This window comes from Melospiza georgiana, chromosome 26, assembly GCF_028018845.1.
Source record: "Melospiza georgiana isolate bMelGeo1 chromosome 26, bMelGeo1.pri, whole genome shotgun sequence".
Lineage (NCBI taxonomy): Eukaryota > Metazoa > Chordata > Aves > Passeriformes > Passerellidae > Melospiza > Melospiza georgiana.
In genome coordinates this window covers 6,975,171-6,999,067 of record NC_080455.1, presented here as the reverse complement: position 1 = coordinate 6,999,067, position 23,897 = coordinate 6,975,171, and the positions used below count along the sequence as shown (strand labels likewise).

Here is a 23,897-nt window from a genome sequence, read left to right as displayed (position 1 = left end):
GACAGGATCTGCAGAACACCCTGCGCCGCTCAGCCCCTGCTCGGTGCTCTTCTTCACGTGTACCTGAATGTGGCACCTCCCATGGCAAGCAGGGGGACAGAGAGGCACTGAGCATTGTGCACGAGCAGTGTTTTGGCCCGTGGCAGTTTCCTTTCAATTATTTAGGGAAGCTGTTTCTCTCAGCCGTATAGCATTTGGATCTGCTCAAATTATAGATTCATCTCTATAGTTTTCAAACGGCATTGGAAGGAATTGTCTGTAATTTACATCTGAAGTGACGTACAGTTGCTATGGGATTTGGTGGCAAATTATAAACCCATTATGCTTTTTTTTTTATACTGGTGGTAGCAGACTAAAGAACTAGGTCTAATTGGTGATGTGCCAAAGGAAAATAGAAAGTTTGTGACAGAATCCTTGTGACTGATGGGGCTTGCTTTTTTTTTTTTTTTTTTTTAGTCAAACGTGATCTGCTTTTTATCAGCTAAGCATACCCTACCATTAATTGGAGAGGTTGAATTTGAATTAATAATTTTTGCTCTCTGGCAATACAGGGGGAAGCAAGCTAGAAGATTAACCCTTTATGTTATTTGTATGGGACTAGGTTGTTCTTTTTTTAATTCAAGGGGGATATTTCATCAGTTGGCAGATGGATGTCGTGATGGTGTTCCTTACGAAATTAAACCCTTTCTCTTTTTCAGCATATTCTAATTTCTTACTCGAACAGCAGAGAGAAAAGCTTTATAATATCTTTTTAACTTCCATCTGAAGCACAGAGGTCTCTTCAGAACAGTGTGTCTCCCAAGGACCCTGGAGTGGCTGCTGCTGGTCAGCTCCGAGTGATCCTCCGGCACCAGGGCTTTTCTGAGCCCTGTGCAGTGCTCTGTCCTGCTCGGTTGGGTTTGTCCCGGTGCAGCTTGGCACATGCTGGCGGCTGTTGAAGCAGTTCCCTTGCTGGTGCTGGCTCTGCTGGGGCAGCAGCAGCGCCTTTATCTGCCCAGGGAGGGAGGGCAGCCTTCGTGGAGGGAGCGTTTGAGGTCTCCTCGGTAAATGGCCGTGTTATCTCCCGAACGATTTGCACGTTTCAGACCATTTAAACTCCGCCTGTAACTTGTAAGCAGAAACTCGTGAAGCGTCTCCAAATCCCTGGTGTTTGTGCATGTTGAAAAATGGGAAGGGACAGACTGCATGCGTCACTCCCGTACTAATTTGTGCCAGCTAATCCATGGGAGAAGAATACATTTTGGCTGACTTGGTGCTTTTGCTGCTAATGCACAGGAGAATGCGTTTGAATGGATGGAGTGGCTGCACGGGGTTAGGTAGACTTTGAAGGGATGCCCTGTGTCTGGGATCCTGTGCTGGGCACCCTCATTTGCTGTAATATCCCGGATTTGTTTGGGTTTTTGGGAAAGGAGAAGTTGGGAGGGAGGGGAAAGCTCACCCAGCATCACAACATCAGGAAGGTTGGGATAGAGTTACCTCTGAATAATTAAGGTTAATGCTGTTTCTGGAGGAGCCATTATCTGCAGTGAACTCAATGCTCATGAAAAGACATGCTGATAACCTGAACTGTGCTAATATTTCATCCAGGGTGGATACAGAGGAGGCATCACCAAAACTGGGCTTTGGTCTTCAACGTGCCTTAGCTTGACCTAGATGAATTATCCAGGAAAGGAGGTTGGATTTGCTGATAAGAGTTTTCTGGAGTAGCTCATGTGTTGCTTAGGAACATCCCATGTACATAAGGCAACTTCTGCACACGCTGGTAATCTGGCACTGCCTTCTGACTGGGGATTTTGGTGGGTTTGGGGTTTTTTTCCAAGCATTTATATACTAAAGAGCATGCTAAACCTCTCAGTTTGCTGAGTGCTGTGTGTATCCCTGCTGCAGTGGGAGAGCAGACTTCCCAAAATCCAATCCTTTCTGCATTACAGTCTAGAGAAAACACAGCTCCGTGCACTTGGTCTCTCCTTTCTTTACATTGGACTAGTGCCTTTTTCTAATTTAAAGAAACCAGCATTTGTTAAACTCAAAAAGAGGTCAGCACTGGTGAGCAGGGCTTAACTGAGCTGTCCCCCTCCACCCACCTGGAGTCTTCCCTGCTCTGGTCCAGGGTTAACCCTCTGCTCTCCCTTTTATGCAGGAGAGATCACTTCAGTGCAGATTTTTGTGGAAAGCTGAGCTATTTCTCCTTTTGGGCTCCATCCTGTGCTGTTGGGTTTAATGGTAGACGCAGACTTTGTCCTTGAGGTTGGTGTCCACACGTGATGCAGCTCACAGGTACCACAAAACTTCCTGAGAGCAACCAATTGCCTCAATCTCTGTAGTATTTAGATTTCATCAGCACAAACATCCTCTTGGCTACTTGGCTCTGTGTTTTGAGCATGTATGAGTTCAGCCATGCTTTGATAAGAGCAGCCAGGGCAGGTTCATGTGGGATCAGTGATGGGGAGGCAGGAGCAGGTCTGGAGGAGCTGGAGGTGTCCCAGGCCAGCTTGGAGCAACCTGGGATAGTGGAAGGTGTCCCTGCTCCTGGAATAAACTGAATTTAGTGATTTTTTTTCTCTAACCCAAACCACTCTGTGATTCTATGATTCGATATGAAGTTTAAGCTGATTGTTGTTACTTAGCAAGAGCAGATGTGTGTTACTTAAAATCCTAACAAAAATCCCAGCAGGACGGAAGAAACTCCGGCTCAATCCACATCACTGTGCCCACAGGATCCATATTTTCTACAACTGAGGTGGAAGAACTAATTTAATCTTCCTTCTATATTCCTCCCCACTGAGGCCCATTCTGCGATGGGCTGCAATCAGTGTGTTATGTGCCAGTTGTGGTTATTTGAATCATATTTCCACATTTCAGTGTCTAGACTTTATGTTTGTGTGAGTTTTGTTGTACCTTTCCAGCTCCGGCGCTGATTTCAGTTGGTTTTGGCTCCTGGTTTCTATGAGAAACTCAAACGGGCTGTGTTTCTGCCTTCCCCAGTCCCCAGAAAAGAAGGCAACAAGGGAATGGGTAAAACTTGGTTTTATAAGCTCCTTTGCCACCATTTTTTTGTGTCTTTTGAGAAAATCTGTGTGTGGATGAGCTGGGCTCTGCCATTTGGTGAGCAGCAGGTGAGAGCGAGGACAAGCCACTGATGGCTGCAGATAAATCTCTGCTTCTTGCACTGAGAGGAATCTGCTGTGAAAAAAGGGATGAGCTTGATGTGAAAAAAGTAGAAAACAACTTTATAATCCACAGAAGGAGAGCATTTATTGAAAATTAAGCAGCTTTTTAATTGCCTGCGTACGCTGGGCTTCGTTTTTTGCCAGCACTGGTGGATGTTGAGGATGATGGATGTGGCTGTGTTAGTTTAGTGCATAGGAGGGTTGGTCTGTTTGTGATGCTCAGAGAAGTTGATAATGGCACCAGACCTGGATAACACAGACCTCACTGTGACCAGGAGGTAGAGCTGGCTTCAGAATTGCTCACAGTAATACTGACTTGTGCAAAAACTGCGAGGAACCCTGAGCCAGGGCTGTTTTCTGTGCTCCCGGTGTATAATAAAGTGTATTATGGCTAAATCGGTGAAAGGAAATAATGTTCCCAACTCCTTGTTAACCTGTAAAGCTTGCTGCCATCAAACGTGAAAGGCTTAAGTGCAGCTGAATAGCAAGAAAAAATGAGAGTTTTTCACAGGGGATGCAGAGAATAAAAGCAGTGGTTCCAGGTTCCCTCTGCTCCCCGGTGTTTGAGGTTATGCCGGAGCCGAGGCTTCACCTCCTCCAGGGATCTGAGTGTCAATTCTTCCATTCCTTCCCCAAGCAGCGTTCAGTGGATGCTTTTTGGAGCCCGGCATGGGCGGAGTAGCGAGGAAGCGAATTTTCCACCCTGCCTGGGCTTGGGCAAGCGGAAATGGAGCCTTGGAAGCCTTATAAGGCCGGCGAGGCGGCCCTGGCTGGGCTCACCTTGCACCGGGCTGCTGGGCTGGGGAGCAGCCCTCGCTCCCAGGGAGGCTCTCAGAGCCTTTGAAGTGCTCCCTGTGCGTCTGCCACTTGCCCAGGGACGGTGTGGCCGCCCCGCTTCGGTGACAGCAGCTCATTAATTTAACTGCCTGACTTTGTGGGGCTCCGGCAGCCGGCCCAACGGAGGCGGAAATTCGTGATTCAGAGCGAAACTGCTGTAAAGTGACGGAGCTGGGAAGGTCGGAGCCTCTGTCACAGGGTGTCTGCGTTTCCTTCAGGTCCTGCTGACTGCAGGCAGTGCTGAGCAGGACTTTGCTCCGAAAGCAGAGTTCCTGTGGCGTTAAAATAGATTTTTGAAAAGCCTGGCAGCACCTGTTCCCCCTGCCAGGGATGTTGAGCCCTCAGAGCTGCCGAAGCCCCAATGGTGACCTCTGCTTCTGCTTCTCGCAGAATTAAGAACAACTTCTGCTCCCATAAATAGTCCCTTAAGAAGTGCGTAGGAGCTCTGCGACCAATTTCTTTTGAAAAGTTCTTTCAGTGACACTCGTGGCTGTGACCTTGCTCCTGTTGCCACCCCGTGTCCTTGCAGGGCAGCTGTGTTTTGATGGCAGCCTGGTGGTCCTGGCCACCAGCTCTGCTTCCTTCTCTCATTTAATCACCCCTCAAAAGAACCTTTGGTTATCTGAGTGTTTTGTGGGAAGCTGCTGCTGCTTGTCCTGCTGCAAATCCCAAATGCTCCCTGCCTCGTTCAGGGCTTCATTCCCTAATGCCCCTGAGGTGGCTAAGCGTCTGAAAGCTCCCGTGTTCCTGCACGTGTCACAGCTGCCAATCCCTGGTTTTATTCCAGAAATAAAGGGTGGTTTTCCACAGGAGCATTGTCACAAACCAGTTCTCCCAGCCCAGAGTCCTGGAGCTGGTGGAGAGTCCCAAACGCCCAGCTCTGCTCAGGAAGCGGCTTCGTGTTTAATCTTTGCAAATGTGGAAATGGGAAGAGGGAGGCAGTAATGGATAAAGTAAAACATATTTAACCTTTAGGGACGTGAATGGGATATCTTGGATGTGTTTGGAACGGGCACCGGGGTTGATGTGGAACGTGGTAGTGATTAAAACCAACAGCAAACATTTTTCTGCTCATGAATTACGGACTTTGTTCTTACTGCATTAAAATCTAGAGCACTTGGGGGTTTCTTAACGTGAAGGGGGAGAAGAAACAGATTTATTACCTGGAAGGTTTGATGTTATAGTTCCAGGCATGTTTCCACAACCTTCCTGCAAGCATTTGGAGCTGTACCTAATGTGGGTGCTGCCTGCATCGGGCTGCAAGTTTGAGCTCTCTCATACAATTAAAGCCATTTAACTGCATCTAAAGACCTTTTACTTGTCATTAAGACTAAATTTACTGACGCTGACAGCAGGAAGAAACACATTTACCCTAACTCAGATGGGCTAAGAGAGCAAAACGTTCCAGCTAACTATGACTTGCCTGGATTGTTAAATTTAGACCAAAAATTCTGGTCAGACAATTAAGTGCCGGCTCAGTGGCCACACCACTTCTTTTGCATGTGTGAATTGGCTGAGCTACCTCTGTCAGGCAAGAGAGATTCTGTCTGAATGTCTGAATTCTCTGAGGGCTGCTGGGCTCAGGCCTGGGGAGGCTTTTCGTGGCACTGTGGTCGCTCCCTGTTTGGTCAGCAGCCCCGGTATGTTTTTCCTCTTCTTATCTGAAAATTTTTCATGTTTATTTTTGGAATTCGTTGTAACCTGAACTTTCTCAGGTGTCCTTGCGGAGAGCAAAGAAACATCTGACTTATTTTTTAGGCAGATTTTTGCCAGTTGAGAAGAGTGTGTTCTTTCTTTTACTGTTTGTGGCTTTATTTTTGGAGCAGGTTTGTTGCTGACCAGCCTGGCAGTGCAAATACAGAGGTAGCTGAAACAGTGCAGGTTCTGTGCTTCTTGCTGAAGTGAAGGCAGCACCTAATTTAACTTCTTCAGTTAACTGCCTTTGCTCTTCTCCTGGAGAAAGCATCCCTGGAAGCTGGAGGAGGCTGTTAGCAGAGGGTATGTAACACAAGGTTCTGTCGTGGCAGGAAATCTAGAGAGGTTCTCTTGCTCAGTGTGCTCAGCTGGATTTTTCTTGGGCAGCTTCCCTCAGTGATAGGAAAAAACCTGGAATATTTGAGTGCTTTGTTGCTTTGTCCCCTGTGGAGATGGCAGGAATTTGGGTGACACCCCTGCTGAATTCCGAATGTCTGTCAGGTTGTGTTCCCTCTGTCCTGGCTGGTGTTGGAGCACCTCTGTTTGCCTGGAGGCCAAAAGAATCTGTGTCTGAGCATCTTGATTTGACTTTTGGGGTTGCTCTGGCTCATGGGGTGCTGCTGGTGGGGTTTCTCTGGGATTCCTTCAGGATCCAGCCTCTGACTCTGCTGTATCTCAGCCTCCACCAGCAGCACTGTGAGGAGCATCTGAAGATCATCTCCAGCAGAACTTTCTCAGACTAGTAATTACTGTTCCCTCCGAGTGTCAATAGGATATAGCTGGGCACAGGGAGCACAGAACTGGCCCAGGCTTGTTTCCCTGGGCTCAGCAGTGTGAGGCGAGATGTGCTCCGGGATGGTTGGACGGGTTCGTCAATCTGATCTCTCAATTGTCTTTCTATATTTTCGTCTTGCAAGAAAAGGAGTAAAGCCCTGTGGAAGATAAGAATCGTTCTGATGTTTCAGCAGCTCATTTAAGCCACCTTATGAGCACATAGGCAAGTGAATCAGCCCTGGTGTCTTAATATGTCCTAAAATAAATGAGACTTTCGTAAGCAAGTTCGGTGGGTTTGAACTGCTGTATTTTCATTAAAAGATTGCAGTGGAGAACACGCTCTTTAAAATTCAGCCTCGGGGTTGTGTTGTTCATTAACTGATAGTCACTCCTGTTTACCTTGTGTGATAAGTCCCACGTTAAGAATGGCCAGCAGTGCTGATGCCGTCACAGTTGCCCTTCAGAGAGAATTGCTCTTTTTTTTTTTTATGGCTCGCTTTCCTGACAGGTGGGAGTTTTTTTGGAGCTCGGATAAACGCAAACAGCCACGGCGTAGCTCTCCTAATCATGGAAAACCACTTGTTTGGTTTGTTTTTTTTTTTTTGTTTTTTTTGTCCCCCTGTTCTTAGCAGCTTGGTAACGCTGTTGTTGGTCCAAAGGTCATTTAAAAATCTGACATGTCAGCCCAGCAACATAGTGCTCCTTAATGAGGCTTAAAAGCAGCGTGGAGCTGCCTGGTGGAAGTAAATTTGGAGCTGCAGAACAGAGGGAGACATGTGAACAGCTTACAGGGATGGGATCACCTGGCTTTCCTCTCAGCAGCCCTCCCTCCCTGCATCTCTCCTGGTACTCGCAGTTCTCTTGCATAAAGGGGTTTAATTTTTCCTCTTGTTATTCAAATGAGCCCAGGTGTGTGACAGCACATTTGTGTTCTCAGAAGAAAAGCAACGAAAATACCTCCTGAAATCCAGGCACGATGTTTTTAAAACGAGTTGGAGGTTTTCTCTCCTCCTCATCCTGGCCTCCTGCTGCCCCTTTGAGGAGGTGCTGGGCCACTCTGACTTCATCCCCAGCTGGCTGGAGCCCTGCTGTCCCTGCTGCTCCCCGGGATGTCACTGAGGCCAGGCTTGTACCTCCCTGTGACGCTCCCTCAGCCCTTTGAATGTCTGAAGGCTTTTCCTCTAATCCTGTTCCCCAGCACTACTGGAATTTCAGCACCTTCAGCCTCGCCTCAGTCTTTTCAGCTCTTTGACTGTTCTCCAGTGAAAACTAGGTCAGAAACAACCGTCAGCTTCTGATATTTCACTGTTCCTGTTTTATAAGTTGTAACCCAGTGTTGCTGTGTTTAATCTCTCGCTTTAATTTTCACGTATTAAGTGTCTCAGCTTGCTGTGTGAGCAGCCTGACACAGTAAAACTGCTCCCAATAACATCTTGGCTGGAACAGCCACGTTACCTTGATTGGGGCTGAAAAGGTGAATTACCTTTTTTTGTTACACACAATGCTGCAGATGCCAAACTGACAGATTTTTCCACCAGCTCTCTCTTAAGTGTACATTTGCTGGCAATTTTGGAGCTGTACTTAGCCAGCTTCTCTTTGTGCCTGTGTGGCTTTTTAACCTGATGGGTGAAAGAAAACAGCTTAAAAACGATAATAATTATTGGAAACCCTCAGGTTGCCCAAGAATACAGCAATGCAGGTATATTGGAAGGCATTTAAGAGATTTATTTTTAGCTGAGTTGTGGCTGACTGGACCCATTCAGCTTTTTTACAAAACTATTCTTGGAATGGTGCTTGAGCTGAGGTGCCTCAGTGTTCAGTGCAATCCACCTGGTGTAATTCAAGAGTATCCCTCTCCCTTTCTCTGAGGCAGACTTGGAGCCAGCCAGTGCTGGAATCCTTGGGCATTCCAGCATCAGTGGGATTTAAATGAATCCTTACTTTTCAGCCTGACTTAAAGGTTGTGGTTTGAAAATTATGCCTGAGCTGTTGTCTCTGAAAAGTTTTTTCCAAGTTGTTTATGAAGCTCTTTTTAATTTTCTTCCTTCGTGTGTCTCCTGCTGCTCTGTGGTTGTTTTCAGGAATCCCCATCCAGGCACAGGGTGGGATTGTTGGGGTGTTTGTGCAGGGCCAGGAGCTGCACTTTGATGTTCCTTGTTGGGAATCCCTTCTAGCTCAGGGAGTTCAGAGATTCCCTGGTTTTCCTAGGATTTGAGGATCCCTGGTTTGCAGGTACCAGATTGATGCAGCTCTTTCCATCTGGGAAACATGGCCTGTGTTGGACAGGTGGGTGTGCAGTTTGTTCCAGGACTGAAATGTGTTATTTAAGGAACAAATCCCAGCCCTCAGTGTGGCTCTGGAGTCTCTTCCCATCACTTGTGTGGCCCTCAGCCTGGCATGGAGGAGCTTGGGTGCCTCAGTCAGTTCTGGGAGCTTTATTTATCCCTGGTGGGGATGAGGGGGAGTTGAGATGTGCTATCGTGACACACTTCTGTCTTAATTTGGGAAGCATTTTCTCCTGGCACTTGGGCGTTCTGTGCGGTGCAGAAAGCAAAATACTGGTAGTAGCTACATTTGATACAGCTGGGCCTGGAAAGGCTTTTAATTATTTTACCCTCTGAGCCCCAAAACTGCATTGCTGCATTGCTTCAGAAAGGCTCAAATCAGGGAAAAGTGCCATCTCCAGGAGTGACAGCAGCGAGCCAAGTGATTTGTGGGATGGAAATTTGTTTTTCTTGTAATTTCCACAAGGTTTTTGGGGCTGTCGCAGAGGTGGCCACATCTCCAGCACCCTGAAATCAGCAAACTTCCCTCTGCTGCCAGAGACAGCACAGAAGGCTCCATTCAAGGTGTCGTGTTCAACAGGAATGACTCTTAAAACATTAATCTGAAAGCATCTAACCCCCCCGAATTCTTGGCTCATAACAAGTGAATCCTCCAGGGAACACCAGCACTGCTGTCCCCTTTAGCAGAGTTGGGGATTTTGGATGATTCAGTTTCCTTTGCCAGCTTTGTTGCTGTGGTGTTGTTGTTTTCCCCTCTGTCCTTTCCCAGTTTAACAGGATCATCTGATAACTCCAATAAAACACTGCAAAAACAAGCAGTGTTGCATGCAAGAGATGATTGCCCAGGGAATTTTGGGCATGGATGTCTTAATGGGATTCTTGCCAAACTGAGGTCTCTGAATTGCCTTGCAATGCAGATGTGTGCAGATGCTGCAGATACTGCTGGACTTCTCTTAGAGGAATATTTAATATCACATTTAACATCAAATTTAACATCACACATAATATCATATTTAATATGATATTCTATATACTATTTAATATCACACATAGTATCATTTAATATCATAATTAGTATAATATTTAATATCATATTTAATATTATTACTATTTCCAGTATAGGGAGGCAGAACAGGAAGCTTCCTTCTGCAATAATGTTTTTTGTTGAAAACAGTGCTTCAAAGCAAATCCATGTGTTTGAAAAACAAGTCTAAGGGTTTGCTTTCCTTTGCCTGCACTTTAGAAATACCAATATTTACCTTCCTTTTTCCTACCCTGTCTTTAATTTACTGTAACTGTAAAAGCCAGGCAGTGCAGACTTGAGCCATGTGAGCAGACTTAAATTCAAAATTAATTTTACTTCAGCCACTTCTTTCCTGTGTAAACAACCTACTCTAGACTTGCTACTTTTAATAAGGGATGAGCATTGGGATTTGTTCATTTAACTCTGTCTCAAATTAGTTGCAAGTCATAAAACAATAGGACTTATTTCTAGGTTTGGACTTGATTATTTTTATTTCTTTTTCCTGCAATTTGAATTTGCCAGCCCAGCATTATCTTTGGAGGAGGGCTTTGGGAAATGTTGTTGCAACTTGTTTTATGCTTTCCCACTTTTACCTTTTATTGCTTTTAGTTGGAGTTAGAGGAGAGAAATCCCTTCAGGAAAAAGGGTGATAAAAAGAAGAGTTAGTGCAGAATTCTGCTGATTTCTGGTGTGCTTGTGGAAAAGGGAAAGGGATCCTTGAACCTCTGCCTCGAGGAGAACAGGACAAGGCTGAAATAAAGGTAAAGGTGTTTGAATGGACAGTTCTGACTCGACAATGCAGCACTGAGCAATTAAATTAAAATAGCTTTGAGGGTTTCTGGTTCTCAGTGTCAGGGAGGGTCTGGAACACCCTTCTGGAGGGAGCAGCGGATGCAGAAAATCCACTCACACAAAATGAGACTTCCTTTGCAGGGAGATGCAGCAATTGTATCAAAACGGGGAGGATTTTTACTTGCAGGAAGGAAACTCCTGGGTTATTACACTCCAAAACGGGCACCGTGTTCTGTGACTTGCTAATTCTTTCATTATTGCCACTTTTAATTGATTCTGCCTGCTTTGATCAGTTCCAAGCACTGGGAGCTGCACAGGGGTGCAAAGGAGCTTTTTTCCTCCCAAACCCTTTCCTCCCTGAGCCCTTGGAAGCCGTGGGAGTTGGCTCCTGCTCCTCTGACAAAGCCTCCCTGAGCAGCCCCATCTTGTTAACAGTGGGATTGGTGGGAGTTTGTCATGATTAAACTGCAGATAATCATCATTACAGCCCTTGTGGCAGCCTGCTGATGAGACTTTATGATTATTGCTCTCCTTAATGAGCAGGTCTGCCTTAGCTCAGCGCAGAGGCAAAGAGGGAAAACACCAAGTTAAAAAAAGGAGAGCTGTCCCGTTGGGAAACGTGCCCAGAGTGTCCCAAGCTGGATTCCCACAGGAGGCCACTCCTGCCCCTGCTCCTGGGATCTGCAGCCTGCTCAGTTAATTGGGAGCCACAAATCCTCCTTGATATTTTCCTTTTTCTTGGCACCCACCTTCCCCCTGGCCTCAGAGTGCTCTGCTTTTGGGGTGGGTTGGAAGCCCTCTCATTTTCAGGGCTGCATTTGGAGTCCCCTCTGGTTTTGGGGTGGTTTTCCTATTTTCCACCTTCAGCCAGAAGCCCCCAGATCCCCAGATCCAGCAGTGGGGTTGGGTGTCCAGGAAGCAGCAATGGACCCAGTGCCTGCCTGGCCATCCCCAAGGGAGCTGTGTCTGGAATGAAAATGTTGTAGCTCTTGTAATGAACCTGTATTTTCTTGTCCTCTTGCAGTGTGTCTCCCCACGCCCTGGCAGGTGAGCCTGTCCCTGCAGACAGGTGCATTTAACTCTTCAGTGTCCTCTGCATAAACAAGCTGGAATTTCCTTTGGAGACAGCATTTCCTCCTTGCAGCCTTTTCTCTCTCTGTGTTTGTATTTATTGCAGAGCAAATCCCTCTCCATGTCTGTGCTCATGAAAGAGTTCCTCAGTTCTGCAGTGCCATGGAAATTTGGGATTGCAGGAAGGGCATTTGGGAATGGAAATTTTGGATTGCAGGAAGGGCATTTGGGAATGGAAATTTTGGATTGCAGGAAGGCATTTGGGAATGGAAATTTGGGATTGCAGGAAGGCATTTGGGAATGGAAATTTGGGATTGCAGGGAGGCGTTTGGGAATAGAAATTTGGGATTGCAGGAAGGCATTTGGGAATGGAAATTTGGGATTGCAGGAAGGCATTTGGTGGTTCCTGCTCTGGGGAAGGCTCAGCCCAGGGATGGGGCTGCTCTGTTTGCCAGAGCCAGGCTCTGCTCCAGCCAAACAAAGTCTCCTGCTCCGCAGTGGGCTGAGCAAACTCGATACCAATTCACAATACTTTAATTATTTCTCCAAGGATTTGAGCCTCCTTTTCATTTTCTTCCTGAAAGGCATTGCCTAAATTGCCTCTGTGCCCAGCTTTCCTTCCTGGTGGAAAGCACCTGCACCTTGTGCTGGCCAAACATCCTGCCTGGGTGCTCAGGAGCAGTGTGGGTGTCCCAGGGCTTTTTGGGGTGTGTGGGGAGCTGGAGCTCCTTTCCCAGTCCACCTTTCCCGAGCTGGCTGAGGATGACCAGGGGATCAGACTGTGTCAGAGCTGTCTGTTCTTTGGGAGTTTAAAGCTTTTTTTTTGGGGAAACACAGAAAAATCATCACTTAATGATGTGCTAGGAAGCAGAAGATGGCTTTGAAGTGCTGGAAAGTTTTACTTGGAGTTACCAAATTGAAACAAAAAAGTTTTGCTGGGCTTGAGCAACTTAGGATAGCGACAGCGTCCCTGCCCGTGGCTGGGGGTGGATCTGGATGGGATTTAAGGTCCCTGCCAACCCAAACCATTCTGTTATTCTGTGAAAAAACAGTGGGAATCTGGCAAAAATCACCATGTGCTGCAGCCTATCACTGAGGCTGGAGAGCCCCCACCTCCATCCCTTGTCCTGAGATTTTGGGATGAGTATTTGGGGAGCCATGGGGTTCCCTTGTCCTGAGATTTTGGGGTGGGCATTTGGGGAGCCATGGGTTCATGTGTCCCAATTCCATCTCCTTCCCCTAATTCCATCTCATTCCTGCCAGAATGAGCTCTGGCCCTTGCAGCTCAGTTCATTTGGAGTCCCAGCTGAATGCTGCAGCAGGGAGCCAACAAACACCCTGCATTTTGTTCAGGAGCAGCTTTTTAACCTGGATTAGACGAGATCAGAAGCTCCAGGCATGCGAGAGGGAACAGGCTGCACGGCTGGCTCAGCTCTCGTGCCTGTGGGGTGACATCTTGATGACAGTGGAGTTTAATTGCTCTCTGCTTTGCTGATACAGCCCATTGTCCATTTAGGGCCTGGCTTTCTGCTGTACAGGGCAGGACAAAGCGTTTCCATTAGGCTACAGTTTGGGTTTTAACTTAATCATGTGTCTTACTCTCTAAACTTTGCACAAAGGTGGAGTTTTCCTGCATTTCATGTGGGATGGTAGCTGAGATGCTCAGTGTGTGGTGGTGTCAAAGCCTGCTCCTGATGCTTCCTGGTAACATTGGTAATTTTGTTAGAATGGTGAAATTCTGTAACTCTGGAGCTGGGAATGGTGAAATTCTGTAACTCTGGAGCTGGGAATGGTGAAATTCTGTAACTCTGAGGAGCTGGGAATGGTGAAATTCTGTAACTCTGAGGATCTGGGAGTGGTGAGACTCTGTAACTTTAGAGCTGGCACTGGTAAATGAAATTCTGTAACTTTGGAGGTGGGAATGAATGAAATTCTATAAGTTCAAGGAGCTGGGAATGGTAAAATTCTTTAACATAACCATAAATTTCAGCAGATCAAGTTGAGGGTTTTTTTGAGCTGACACTTTAAACTCCTTTATTTTCAATCTCAAATTTTAACCCTGGAAAATTAAACTACTGAGGAAGCAACATTTGTGCTGTACAGCCCACTTTAAACGATGCAATTATAACCAAAGAAGCCAGTGTGCCTTTTGCAGTTTAGCAATTAAAAACTTTCAAACATGCAGCCCAGCATTTTGGCTGACATAAAAGCTTTTGAGCATTTTATTGCTGCTTGTACTTCTGGGCAGGATTTGTAGGTGCTTTAATATTATGGTGATAATGTGTCCATTAATGCCTATTAGGCAAATGATAAATAATAAATACAAACTACAGTTTAGAGTAATTGGTGAGAGTCCAGCCCTTAAACCTTCATCAAAAGCACCTTTTTTAATAATTATTTGTGTTAAAAGCTCGAGTGTTCACTTCTGCCCAAAATAAATTCTTTTAGATGCTGGGGAGAGGAAAATGAGGGGGGGTCTGTGGGAGCACTGGATCATGGGGGTGATAAATGGGATTATCGAAATAAATTCTTTTAAATGTTGGGGAGAGCGCTGGATCATGGGGGTGATAAATGGGATTATCTCGGAGGGGAGGAGTGAGCAGAGGTGCCCATGGGGTAATTTGGGGGTTGCACTGCCTGGGGTGTGCAGGATCCCATCAGCATCCCTGCAAGGACGTGGGTGAGCCCCAGATCCTCCAGCAGCATCCCCAAGCTCACCTGGCTCCTCTCCTGAGTGGGAAGCCTCAAACACTGCTGCATTCACATGGAGTTTCCAGGGCTCTCTACATGAGAATGTTGGATTTGAATAGCAAAACTGTAATTTTGGACTCGCAGCCGGCTCCGTCCCATCTGTGCTCAACTTCAAACGGGATCCTTGAGAGGCCCCAGATTGCAGATGGAAATTGTGTTGCAGGGGAGGCTGCGCTTTAATTCCACGAGTAATAGATGGGACATGAAAAAGGGAATATTCAGGAGGCTTTTCTGGCTGCTGGGTTTCTGGGAGGAGGTGAATACCAGCCTTGGGACAGTGGGAGCAGCCTCAGTGCTCTCTCCTGGGCCAGCCTGGGCTAATTGGCTGCCAGCAGAGCTGCCACAGCCTCCCTGGGAGCTGGGGGCTCTTCCAGGGGCTCCTTTCCCCTGGGATTTGGGTTTCTTGCTGTTAATGAACTCAGGGACTCTCAGCTGTCCCCTGGGCCGGGGTGGATCTGCTCTGCCTTTGGACTCTGCTTTGCTTTGCTCTTGGGGGCAAAACAGAAATATAAAAACAGAAATATAAATGGAAAGTGCAGTCTGGGTGGTGTGCAGGAGCTGTTGGCACTGAGGATCCTCCTGGATTTGGGGTGTTTTTACCCCACCTTGAGCCCAGCTGTGCTGGGAAGCAGCCCTGCCTATATTTGGACCTTGCTGTGTGGGCTAAAGGAGCATAAACCAGTCATAACCAAAGAATTAAAGAGGAACCTGGAGTCTGGGCCATCACAGAGTCTGAAATTTGTGCTTTTGAAGCAATTTCTTGTTGTTCCCATTTTTGTAAGTGCTTGCTGAGGTGCAGCAGCTTTACCTGGGCACTGGTTTTACCTGGAATTGCTCATGATGGTTGGAAACATCCCATTTATGCCAGCCCTGCTCAGCAGGATTTTATAGTTTCTCTCTATATTTATTGGAATTCTTGCTGCTAATTTTAACTGTTTGTAAGAAGCTTTAAATTCTGAAAATGATGCCCTTGTTCCAGCACAAATAAGGGTAAATTTTCAGTTGTGCTCTGAGCACTCGTGGCTCTGAACTTCCAACAAAACACACAAACACATCAATACTGAGTTTAGGCAAACATTTTCTATAGGACACAGCCTGCAGTATAAATTCCAGTAAATACACAACAGAACTTCCCAAAATGATGTCGTCTTTAATTATCTGTATTTCCCTGAAGGAACAGAGAGGCTTCCAGCTGGCTCCTTGAGCTGAGTGTTTCCAGTGTCCTTTCTGATGCTGGGTAGGAACTTCCCATCCAGCTTTTCCTCTAAAGGTGTTGAAAACCTTTTGCCAGCTTCAGTCAGCCCTGATAAAATCATTCATTTTACATTCAATTCTTCCATATTTTATTGATGCTCTCTTATTTTTCCTCAGCTTCCACACCTGGAGTATTTAAGTGTGAGCAGTGTTTGTGCGTTGCCACCACCTCTGTGAGCTCTTAGAGTCTCTGTTTGGGGTTTCTTGCTCCCCTCTAGCCTGGGGGAACTAAAGGATGAGCAGAATGCTGTGATAATAAAAGCCAAAGATCCTGTGGGAGCTTTGGGATGAGTTTTGGGGTTTTTCTGGTTTAATCTCATGACTTTTGAAATAATCTTATGGCATGTGGAGGGCTGAAAAAAGCCACTTGGGTCTGTGGGGTTTTTATTCATGTTGGCATCCCAGAGCAGAGCTTCAAGGGTTTTATTTCTCCCTCATTCCCAGGGAGTGCAGCAGGAGCTGTGGAAAGCAGAGAATGGGCATGGACGTGAGGCAGTTCTCTTTCCTGGTGGGAAATCAATGACATTTTATGGGGTAGATGCTGGCCAGGCCATTTCTGAGGGTCTGTTTGCACTCAGGTGCAGAGGCTGGAGTGGTCATTCCAGTCTGGGTGGATCTCAGAGCTGCAGCTGTGGCTTGGATGTTCCTGTGGTAGTTGTTCCTGCAGAGCTCTGGGGCTGCAGCAGGGGCCCTGCAGCTCCTTTGCCTTCCAGAGGAAGTTTGACACAGCTCCTTGCGGCACCTGGCAGCCTCTGGAGCTTTGGGAATGCTCTGCCAACCTTCCAGCTGCTCAGGGGGCGTTCAGCTGGGACAGTGGCAGGGCAGGGATGGAATTCCTGCAGCTGAGGTGAGCTTAAAGGGGCCTTGTTGCCTCTGGGAGCTGCAGGTTCTTGTGTGGGGTTCCCCACAGATCCCAGGAATTGTGTTTTCTGGTCCTACAGATCCCAGGAATTGTGTTTTCTGGTCCCACAGATCCCAGGAATTGTGCTCCTGGTCCCACAGATCCCAGGAATTGTGTTTTCTTGTCCCACAGATCCCAGGAATTGTGCTCCTTCATGCTTGTTCCCTAGTCCCAGAGATCCCAGGAAGATCTCAGGAATTGTATTCCTTCCATCCCCCCTCATGGATGAGCTGCAGGGATGAGTATCTGGTACCTGGCAGCAGCACAAAACCTGCTGCAGAGTACCCAAATTGTGCTTTTCTTCCTTAGATTTTTATCTTTCACCAGCTGTTTTTAAACCCAGAGAGTGTCTTGGAATTCATTGGAAGGGGATGAGGTTGTGCCCCTTTGCTTGGACAAATCTGCCTGGTTTTCCTCTTGTTTGAGCACAAAGCTGAGGTTTCATCAGCACCCTTGATTTGCCAGGATTTGCTGCATGCAGGGCTGAGTTGGTGCCTTGGTTGAGTTGGAAAGGCCAAGTTCCCCTCAGGAGAGATGGAATGGCATTTGTAGAACTGACACAGGAAATGCAGTCATGGCATCACTGAGGAACAGGAATTGGGTGACTCTGAGGTGACTCCTCACAGAATGACACAGGGGTTTTGGAAAGGGCAGCAGGAACTCGATGATCAGGGCTGTTCATCCAAATGGAGATAAAAATGGAAATGTGGTTTTAGTTTGGTTTCACGTCATTCATCTGTTCTTTTTGTTCTGAATGAAGGTGTCCATGCAGGGAGTTAATTTCACCTAATAAAGGTACTCAGAGTCACATCCTTAATCAGTTCAGGGTGTGCAGTGTGCTCTCCTCTTCCATGAACCCCCTGAAGGAGCTGGAACTGGGGAATTGGACATCAGGGAGGGTCAGGATGGTGCTGCTGAGATCCCAAAATCCTTCCCTGCCTCCAGAGGGAACTGGAGTTTGCAGTGTCCATCCAGATCCATCTGTGATCCCCTCCATCCATTCCATCTGGATTTCCAGATCCATCTGTGATCCCCTCCATCCAGATCCATCTGTGATCCCCTCCATCCATTCCATCTGGAAATCCAGATCCATCTGTGATCCCCTCCATCCAGATCCACAGGGATCCCAAACAGGCACAGGCAGAAATGCTGAATTTTGGGAATACATCTCAGCTTTGCCGTTGAATTGCATAAAGCTGATGTTACCCATTCACTTCAGAGCAGTTTATTTGTAGGTTGTGGGATTTAGAAGTTCTGTAATTAAACCATGTCTGATTTGTGCATCAAGACTTCTGCTCCTGCCTCCTTATTCCACTTCCATCCTCCTTACCCCTTTTTATTCCCTTTAAACAACTTTCCAGAAGAGAGAACTTCCCAAATCTGTAATTTGCTGTACAAGAACCACATGGCTTGGTTTGATTTTTAATTTTTTTTTCTTAAATCCAGATTTTTATCATGTTTCAAATGCTTGTTTGCTCAAGTATGTTGCTGTGAATTTCTGGACACGGGGAACAAAAAGCTGGCCAGGCTGTCCATGAACAGTGTGCTGTGGAATGCAGTGTCGTGGCACTCGAGGAATCCAGTGATCTTTGTACCAAGATGTTATTTATTGGTGCTTTTCTAAAGGTTGTTCTGGGTCTATAAAATTCTTTATCCAGCACGCAGGGAGTGCTGTCAGCTCCGAGCGTGTTCCTGCTTTCCTCAGCATCATAAATGTCCTGTAATGATCCTGGGTGTGATGCAGAGCTGGGCAATCCCATTGGATGGGCTCTGTCTTGGGTTCCTTTATCCATCCAACTTTTGTTAGCTTTATCTGGCCTAAAAGGGTTTTTATTTTGTTGGTGAATTTATCCATTTTTTTTTTTGTGGATGTCGTGCCTGAGATTCTTCCCTGCTGTGCTGGAAAAGTTTTATGAGGGATGGTTAACTTTATGAATTTCAAGCTGTTTAACTCTCTTGCTGCTAAAATTTAAATATCTGTTTCTCTAATTCATTGGAAATTGGGTGACACAAACAGTACAATCCAACTCACGTTTTGGGCTCGTTTTTCCCAAATTCCTGGTGGCTTTCCCATAGAAATGTGTCTCCCATACACATGACAACATTTGCACTCGTAAATGATGCTGTCATCTTCTTTATAAATTCTTCTGTCCCTTTGGAAAGCTTCACAGTGGGGTCCCACCAGCCCCATGGAGCACAATTCCTGTCTTGGATGCTTTGTGTGGTTTAGGAAAGGAAACATCCACAGCCCCAATTCTGCTGGAATGGGGGAAATCCAAACTCAGCCTGCCTTGGGTCGGCTCTGGTACTTTTTACCTCAATTAAAACCGCAGGTGAGAGTTGGAATTGAGGTGTCTGTGGGATCTCTGAAATCAATGAGGCAAAAAGGCTGAAATGGAGCATTTTAGAGTCACAGGAATACAATTTTTAAATGTAAGCAGCTGAGCCTGGAGGAAGAGGCCGATTGTTGAAACAGGCAAAGGAACAAGAGGATTTTGCAACGGAGCTGCAGTTTGCTTTTCCAAAGGGTTGCCAGCTTTCTCCTGGAAAAAATTCACTTTGCGTCCTCTCAGGCCGAGAGCTGGAATAAATTTTCCCCTCAAGTGTCCATTTTTTAACTCCAAACTTACATAAGCACCAAAGCTGAGCTGCTCTGTGCCCAGAATGTGGTGGAGGGTCAGGAGGAACCAAGTGTCACCCCTGAGCTGCTGCTGTCCTGGGCTCAGGGTGACCTCAGCTTATCCTTTTCCTGGCACAAATCACTGTTTCAGGGCCTTTTTCTGCTTTCTTGTTTGAAATACACACTTCTCTGACCTTTCCCCTTGAAAAAACAATAAGGAAAGTAAAAAATCCAGGTGAAAAATCAAGCTCGAGTGTGGCTTGGTGAATTCTAAACTTGGCGGAGTTGGGAATTTCTCTGAGGTAATTTCTGTTTTTCCACTTGTTTTTGTAGGATGCTGTGACGTCAAAACCAGTCATCCAGTTTCAAGGAAGCCAAGGGGTAAGTTTGTCCCTGGAAAGTTCTTTTCCATTTCGTGGGGTTGAGGAGTTTGGGCTGTTCCAGCTCAAGGAATGGTGCTGGAATTGCTGAGATGGAGCTCCAGGTGTGCTCCAGGAGGGGGTTTGCTCATGGGGTCTCTAAAAAACCTTTTCCCTCCTCTTTGTTTCCTGACCTTGCTAAATCCATGGGAAATTCAGATTTATGAATTGGGCAATGAATTAAACAGGGAAAAGGAAAGGAAGCAGAAATCCACGGAATCCTCACCTGCGCCCCAAGAAAACCCCGTGCTAAACTCACTGCAAGGATTTTGGGGTCCCAGTTCCTCCCAGCAGCAGAGCTTGGGGGCTGCCCTGAGAGTCCCGGAGGTTTATTTAATGCAACTGCAGTGCTGGGAGCACCAGAAGTTATTTTAGATTTAGGAGTTTTACTTCCCCAACTTGTGTTCCAGTGACAGAACTCTGGGATATTTTTAGCCCCTTGCACCAGTCTGTCATGCCAGTTGCTGACAACGCTGAGATTTACGTGCTGGTGTTTCTGGTAAAGCAATGCAGCCCTTCAGTGAACTTGAAAAATGTCATTTAGCTACCTTTTATTGCTAAAAAGACCTGTCTTTAACTTTAGTCTCTGCATAAAGGAGGGGAATTTAATTTTTTTTTAATTTTTCTTTTTCAAGAATCTGAATTCAGCTGTAACTTGTGGTTATTTTTTATGCATTGGCACATTAAAGCTTTCAAAAAGGCTTGGGCTGAGTGGACATTAAACCCAGCACATTGTCCTTGCCCACATCCTACTTTGTGATATTATTCTCACTAAGAGTCCATAGAAAATGTGGCAGGAAAGACATGATTGTTATTGTAAGTTTAGAAGAAAAATACAGACCTCCTTGTCCTGGGAAATAAAGAAAGGAGCAATTTCCAGGTTTTTTACTTTGTTTAGACTCAAACTTCCCTGAAAGCTCAGCATGAAAGTTGAGATCAAAATCTGCCCCTGAGCTTGGGCACAGTCAGGAGAGGAGGAGGACGGAGGGTGGGTGATGTGTCTTTATTTGATGAGCTTTGCTCATGGAATGAGGAAGCTAAAAGCATTGGGAATGCCTTCCTTTCCCTTTGGAAGCAGGATCTACACCTGAATTTTCCTGTAGAGCTGTTTAAGTTCTGGAAATGCCTCCTCTGAATGGTTTTCCTTGAAGGAAGTGCAGCGAAAGGGATGAAAACAGATTAAAATGCTCCTCTGCCCTGAGCCTTTGGTGGTGGTGGGTTCCACATGGATCTGATATGGATAAATATTAATTAAATATTAATTAAAAATATTTTCAAATGCTACAGTTGCTTCTAGAAATTAAAAATATAAAAATATAATTAATAAAAAAATACAAAAATAGGAGAGTTAATTCAGTTTGAGCCCTGGACTGCCAGGGTGAGTTGCTGGTGGCAGAGCTGCCTGGCACCTGCAGTGTCACTCCCTGCAGGAGCAGAGGAGCCAGCAGGGCTGGGCTGGGCTCCGATGTGGCAGCCAGGGCTGACCTCTGCCTGCTCCTGCTCGGGGTTTAATTGATGGCACTGACGAGGAGAGGCCAAAGGTAGAGCTTTGGGGGAGCTGCAGCTCCCTGGGAGCGCAGAAAGAGCTCTTTGTCCCTTCATTATTATTTTCCCTGGGTATGACAAGGAGCTGGCAGCTGGGGAACCATCTGCTTTTAAGGGTAGGACTCTGCCTGTCAGGATTCTCCTGCTTTTCAAGGAGCTGAGCCTTGGAATGCTTTCGAGGGATCCTCCATCAGTTGGGCTGCAGAGATAATTCCAGGAATTTCCCAGGCTCTCACATCCAGAGGATGCCATTACAACATATTTTACTTTTAAACATTAAAACGTATTTTACTTTTTAAATTATTGCTTCCATAAATTATTCCTTAATTCTTCCATAAATTATGTCTTCCATAATATTCCTTCCTCAATTCCCCAATTTGCTGCCTTCCTATTTTGCTTCTCAAAACAAAGCATCAGTGGAGAATCCCAAAAACTTTTTTGGGTGGGAAGGTTGTGCATAGCACAGGTGTCAGTGTGATTTAAAGCAGTGAGGTTTTAATAGTGGGGATTTTCTGTGCAAGTATCCCTCTCTCAAGAGGGAAAAGCTTCACTTGATGATTTAGGGAGGCAGGACATAAAATAAGAATTTAAACAAGCTGCTGCTTCTTGAATTTAATTCTCTAGAAGCCCTTAAATTACTATGGCCATGTGTTTTCACCTATTCCAGTGTCACTCTAAAAGCTGTCAAAGATACTTTCAGTTTCTAATACACAGAAAAAGAAACTTCCATGTTTGAGACACTAATTAACCAGGGAAGGGAATTGTTGGAATAAAACCCGGGGTCAGCAAGGTGCAGCAGAGAGGAGGAAGTCAGTGGTTGTAAAAATAAAATATAAAAATAAAACAGCTGTTCTAGTGATAAGGGACAAAACCTCTCCTGCCTGGACCCTGCTCTGGATCCAATCTCACAGGAGCTGATATAAACTTTGGGGATTCTGTCTTGAGACGTTTCTCTGTGGTGATGCTGTTCTTGTTAATGGCTTTTATTCTGTGTAATAATCAGAATTTCAGCTGTAAGAACCAGGTTGTCTTTACCAGAGTGTTCCTCTAAAGTGGGACCATGGATATTCCTCAGGAGCAGCACCTGGCTGTCACTTTATCCTCGTGGATTTTCTTGGATAGCTTCATCAATTTTTATGGAGTTTTGAGCATTTTGCTCGTGTCAGTGTGCACGTAAATTAGAATTTAAGAGCAGGAGTACCACAGCATTACAAATTGTGTGCTAGAATTACTGAAAACGCTTCTATTTTGGTGAAAAGACATGCAGAATCATTAGGCTGGCTGAAATTTGCAGGTGCTTGTGGGGTAGTGAGAGCAGGGGCAGAATTGAACTGAGGGGGGAAAATACCCTTCAGGTGCCAAACACACACGTGTGTGTGCAGCATTTTTAGAGTGACTGTTGGCAGCAAAAACACCTTTTGCTTTGTGATTGGAAAATGCAGCATTTCCCCTGCTGCTTGGGGAAGTTTTGGTGTTAACAGAGGGAGGTGAAGTCTCAGTTCAGAGCTGTCCACAGATGAATGTTACTTGAAAGAGGAAAACAGAAGTTACATCTGTACCAGGCTATTTTTAAGTGTCTCTGGTTACTGGTGCAGTACCCAGCGCCAAAATTAGGGCTCCCTCAAAGCAGTCACCATGCTGATTTGGTGGCTTGAGAAACCTTCTGTTTTCAGCTAAAAATAATTCCTAGATAACGGCCGGCTCGCACACGAGGCACTTTTCAGTACTAAAGTGACTCTGCCTCGTTTTACAGCCTCTGGAAACACTGCAAAAACCCTACAAAAATCCAAACCTGGGGCTTTTGGAGCAGCTGTTTTTTCCAGTGGGTGAAGCAGGAGCGAGGAGAAAGTTCTTTGGTGTGTGGGGATGTGATTTGGTGACACCCTGCAGGTTTTATTTTCCAGGCTCAGGTGCAGCACAGCTCAGTCCCCCTGTTGGGTTTTCCTCTCCTTCCCTTCCCATTCCCACCAAATTTCCAGCTGTAAAATCCCCCCAAATCTGCTGCTTACATAACTCTGCCTTTCTGGCTCTTCTTGTAAAGCAGAAGGGAATTTTCTTGCCCCTGCCTGGGTGGGGGCAGAGGATGCCAGGAGAGATTAAAAGGGCTCAAGGGCTGTGGCACACGTTTGGCAGGGGAGATAATGGGGCTGCTCAGGGAGGGTCCAGCAGCACCCAGAAAATCTGCTCCCAGTACTGTCAGCCCTGCATCCCGGGGATAACTTGTCCTGCTGTACAGAGCAAGGCACAGGTCTGGGTTTCTGGGCTGGTTTCTGGAAGAAGGGAGCTCTGTTTGAGGGCAGGGGAATGCCGTGCTCGGGCTCGGCTGGAGAACGTGCTGTGGTTTAGCAGAGGGACACACATCCCTGGGTTTTCCAGGCTGCTGGAGACGGCTGAGGGCTGGAGGAAACCACCCAAAACCCCTCCTGGCCCAGCACAGTCATGTGTGGGTGCCACGGGCTGCCTTGCTGGGAGCGTGTGTGTTCTGCGTACATGTGGCAATCTGGGTAAATATAAACCCGTGTGGTAAAGCCTGGCCTAAAATAGGCTGGGGCTGGTGTTCCTCCTGGCTCAGCTTCTGGGAGCCATCTTAATTATCAAATATTGATGGGGTAGTAGAGCTCAGATGCTGACATTTATGCTGGATCCTGAATGCAGAGGGGAGACAGTTTTCCCTTTTGAAAAATGAATGGCTGTGGTGGAGGGGGGTGAAGAAAACAATGCAGGATGGCTGTGGAGTTGTCTGTGGAGCACACTTAATG

At 46.3% G+C, this 23,897-nt stretch overlaps 1 protein-coding gene across 2 annotated transcripts in view; it reads left to right on the top strand.

Moving 5' to 3' along the window:
* The window catches only part of ELL (elongation factor for RNA polymerase II), a 49,598-nt gene that overhangs the window by 4,505 nt on the left and 21,196 nt on the right, over positions 1–23,897 (top strand). For both annotated transcript variants that reach the window (XM_058040748.1, XM_058040747.1), the window contains exon 2: positions 19,508–19,555. In XM_058040748.1, the coding sequence (XP_057896731.1) occupies positions 19,508–19,555 (48 nt within the window). The remainder of the gene's footprint in view (positions 1–19,507; positions 19,556–23,897) is intronic.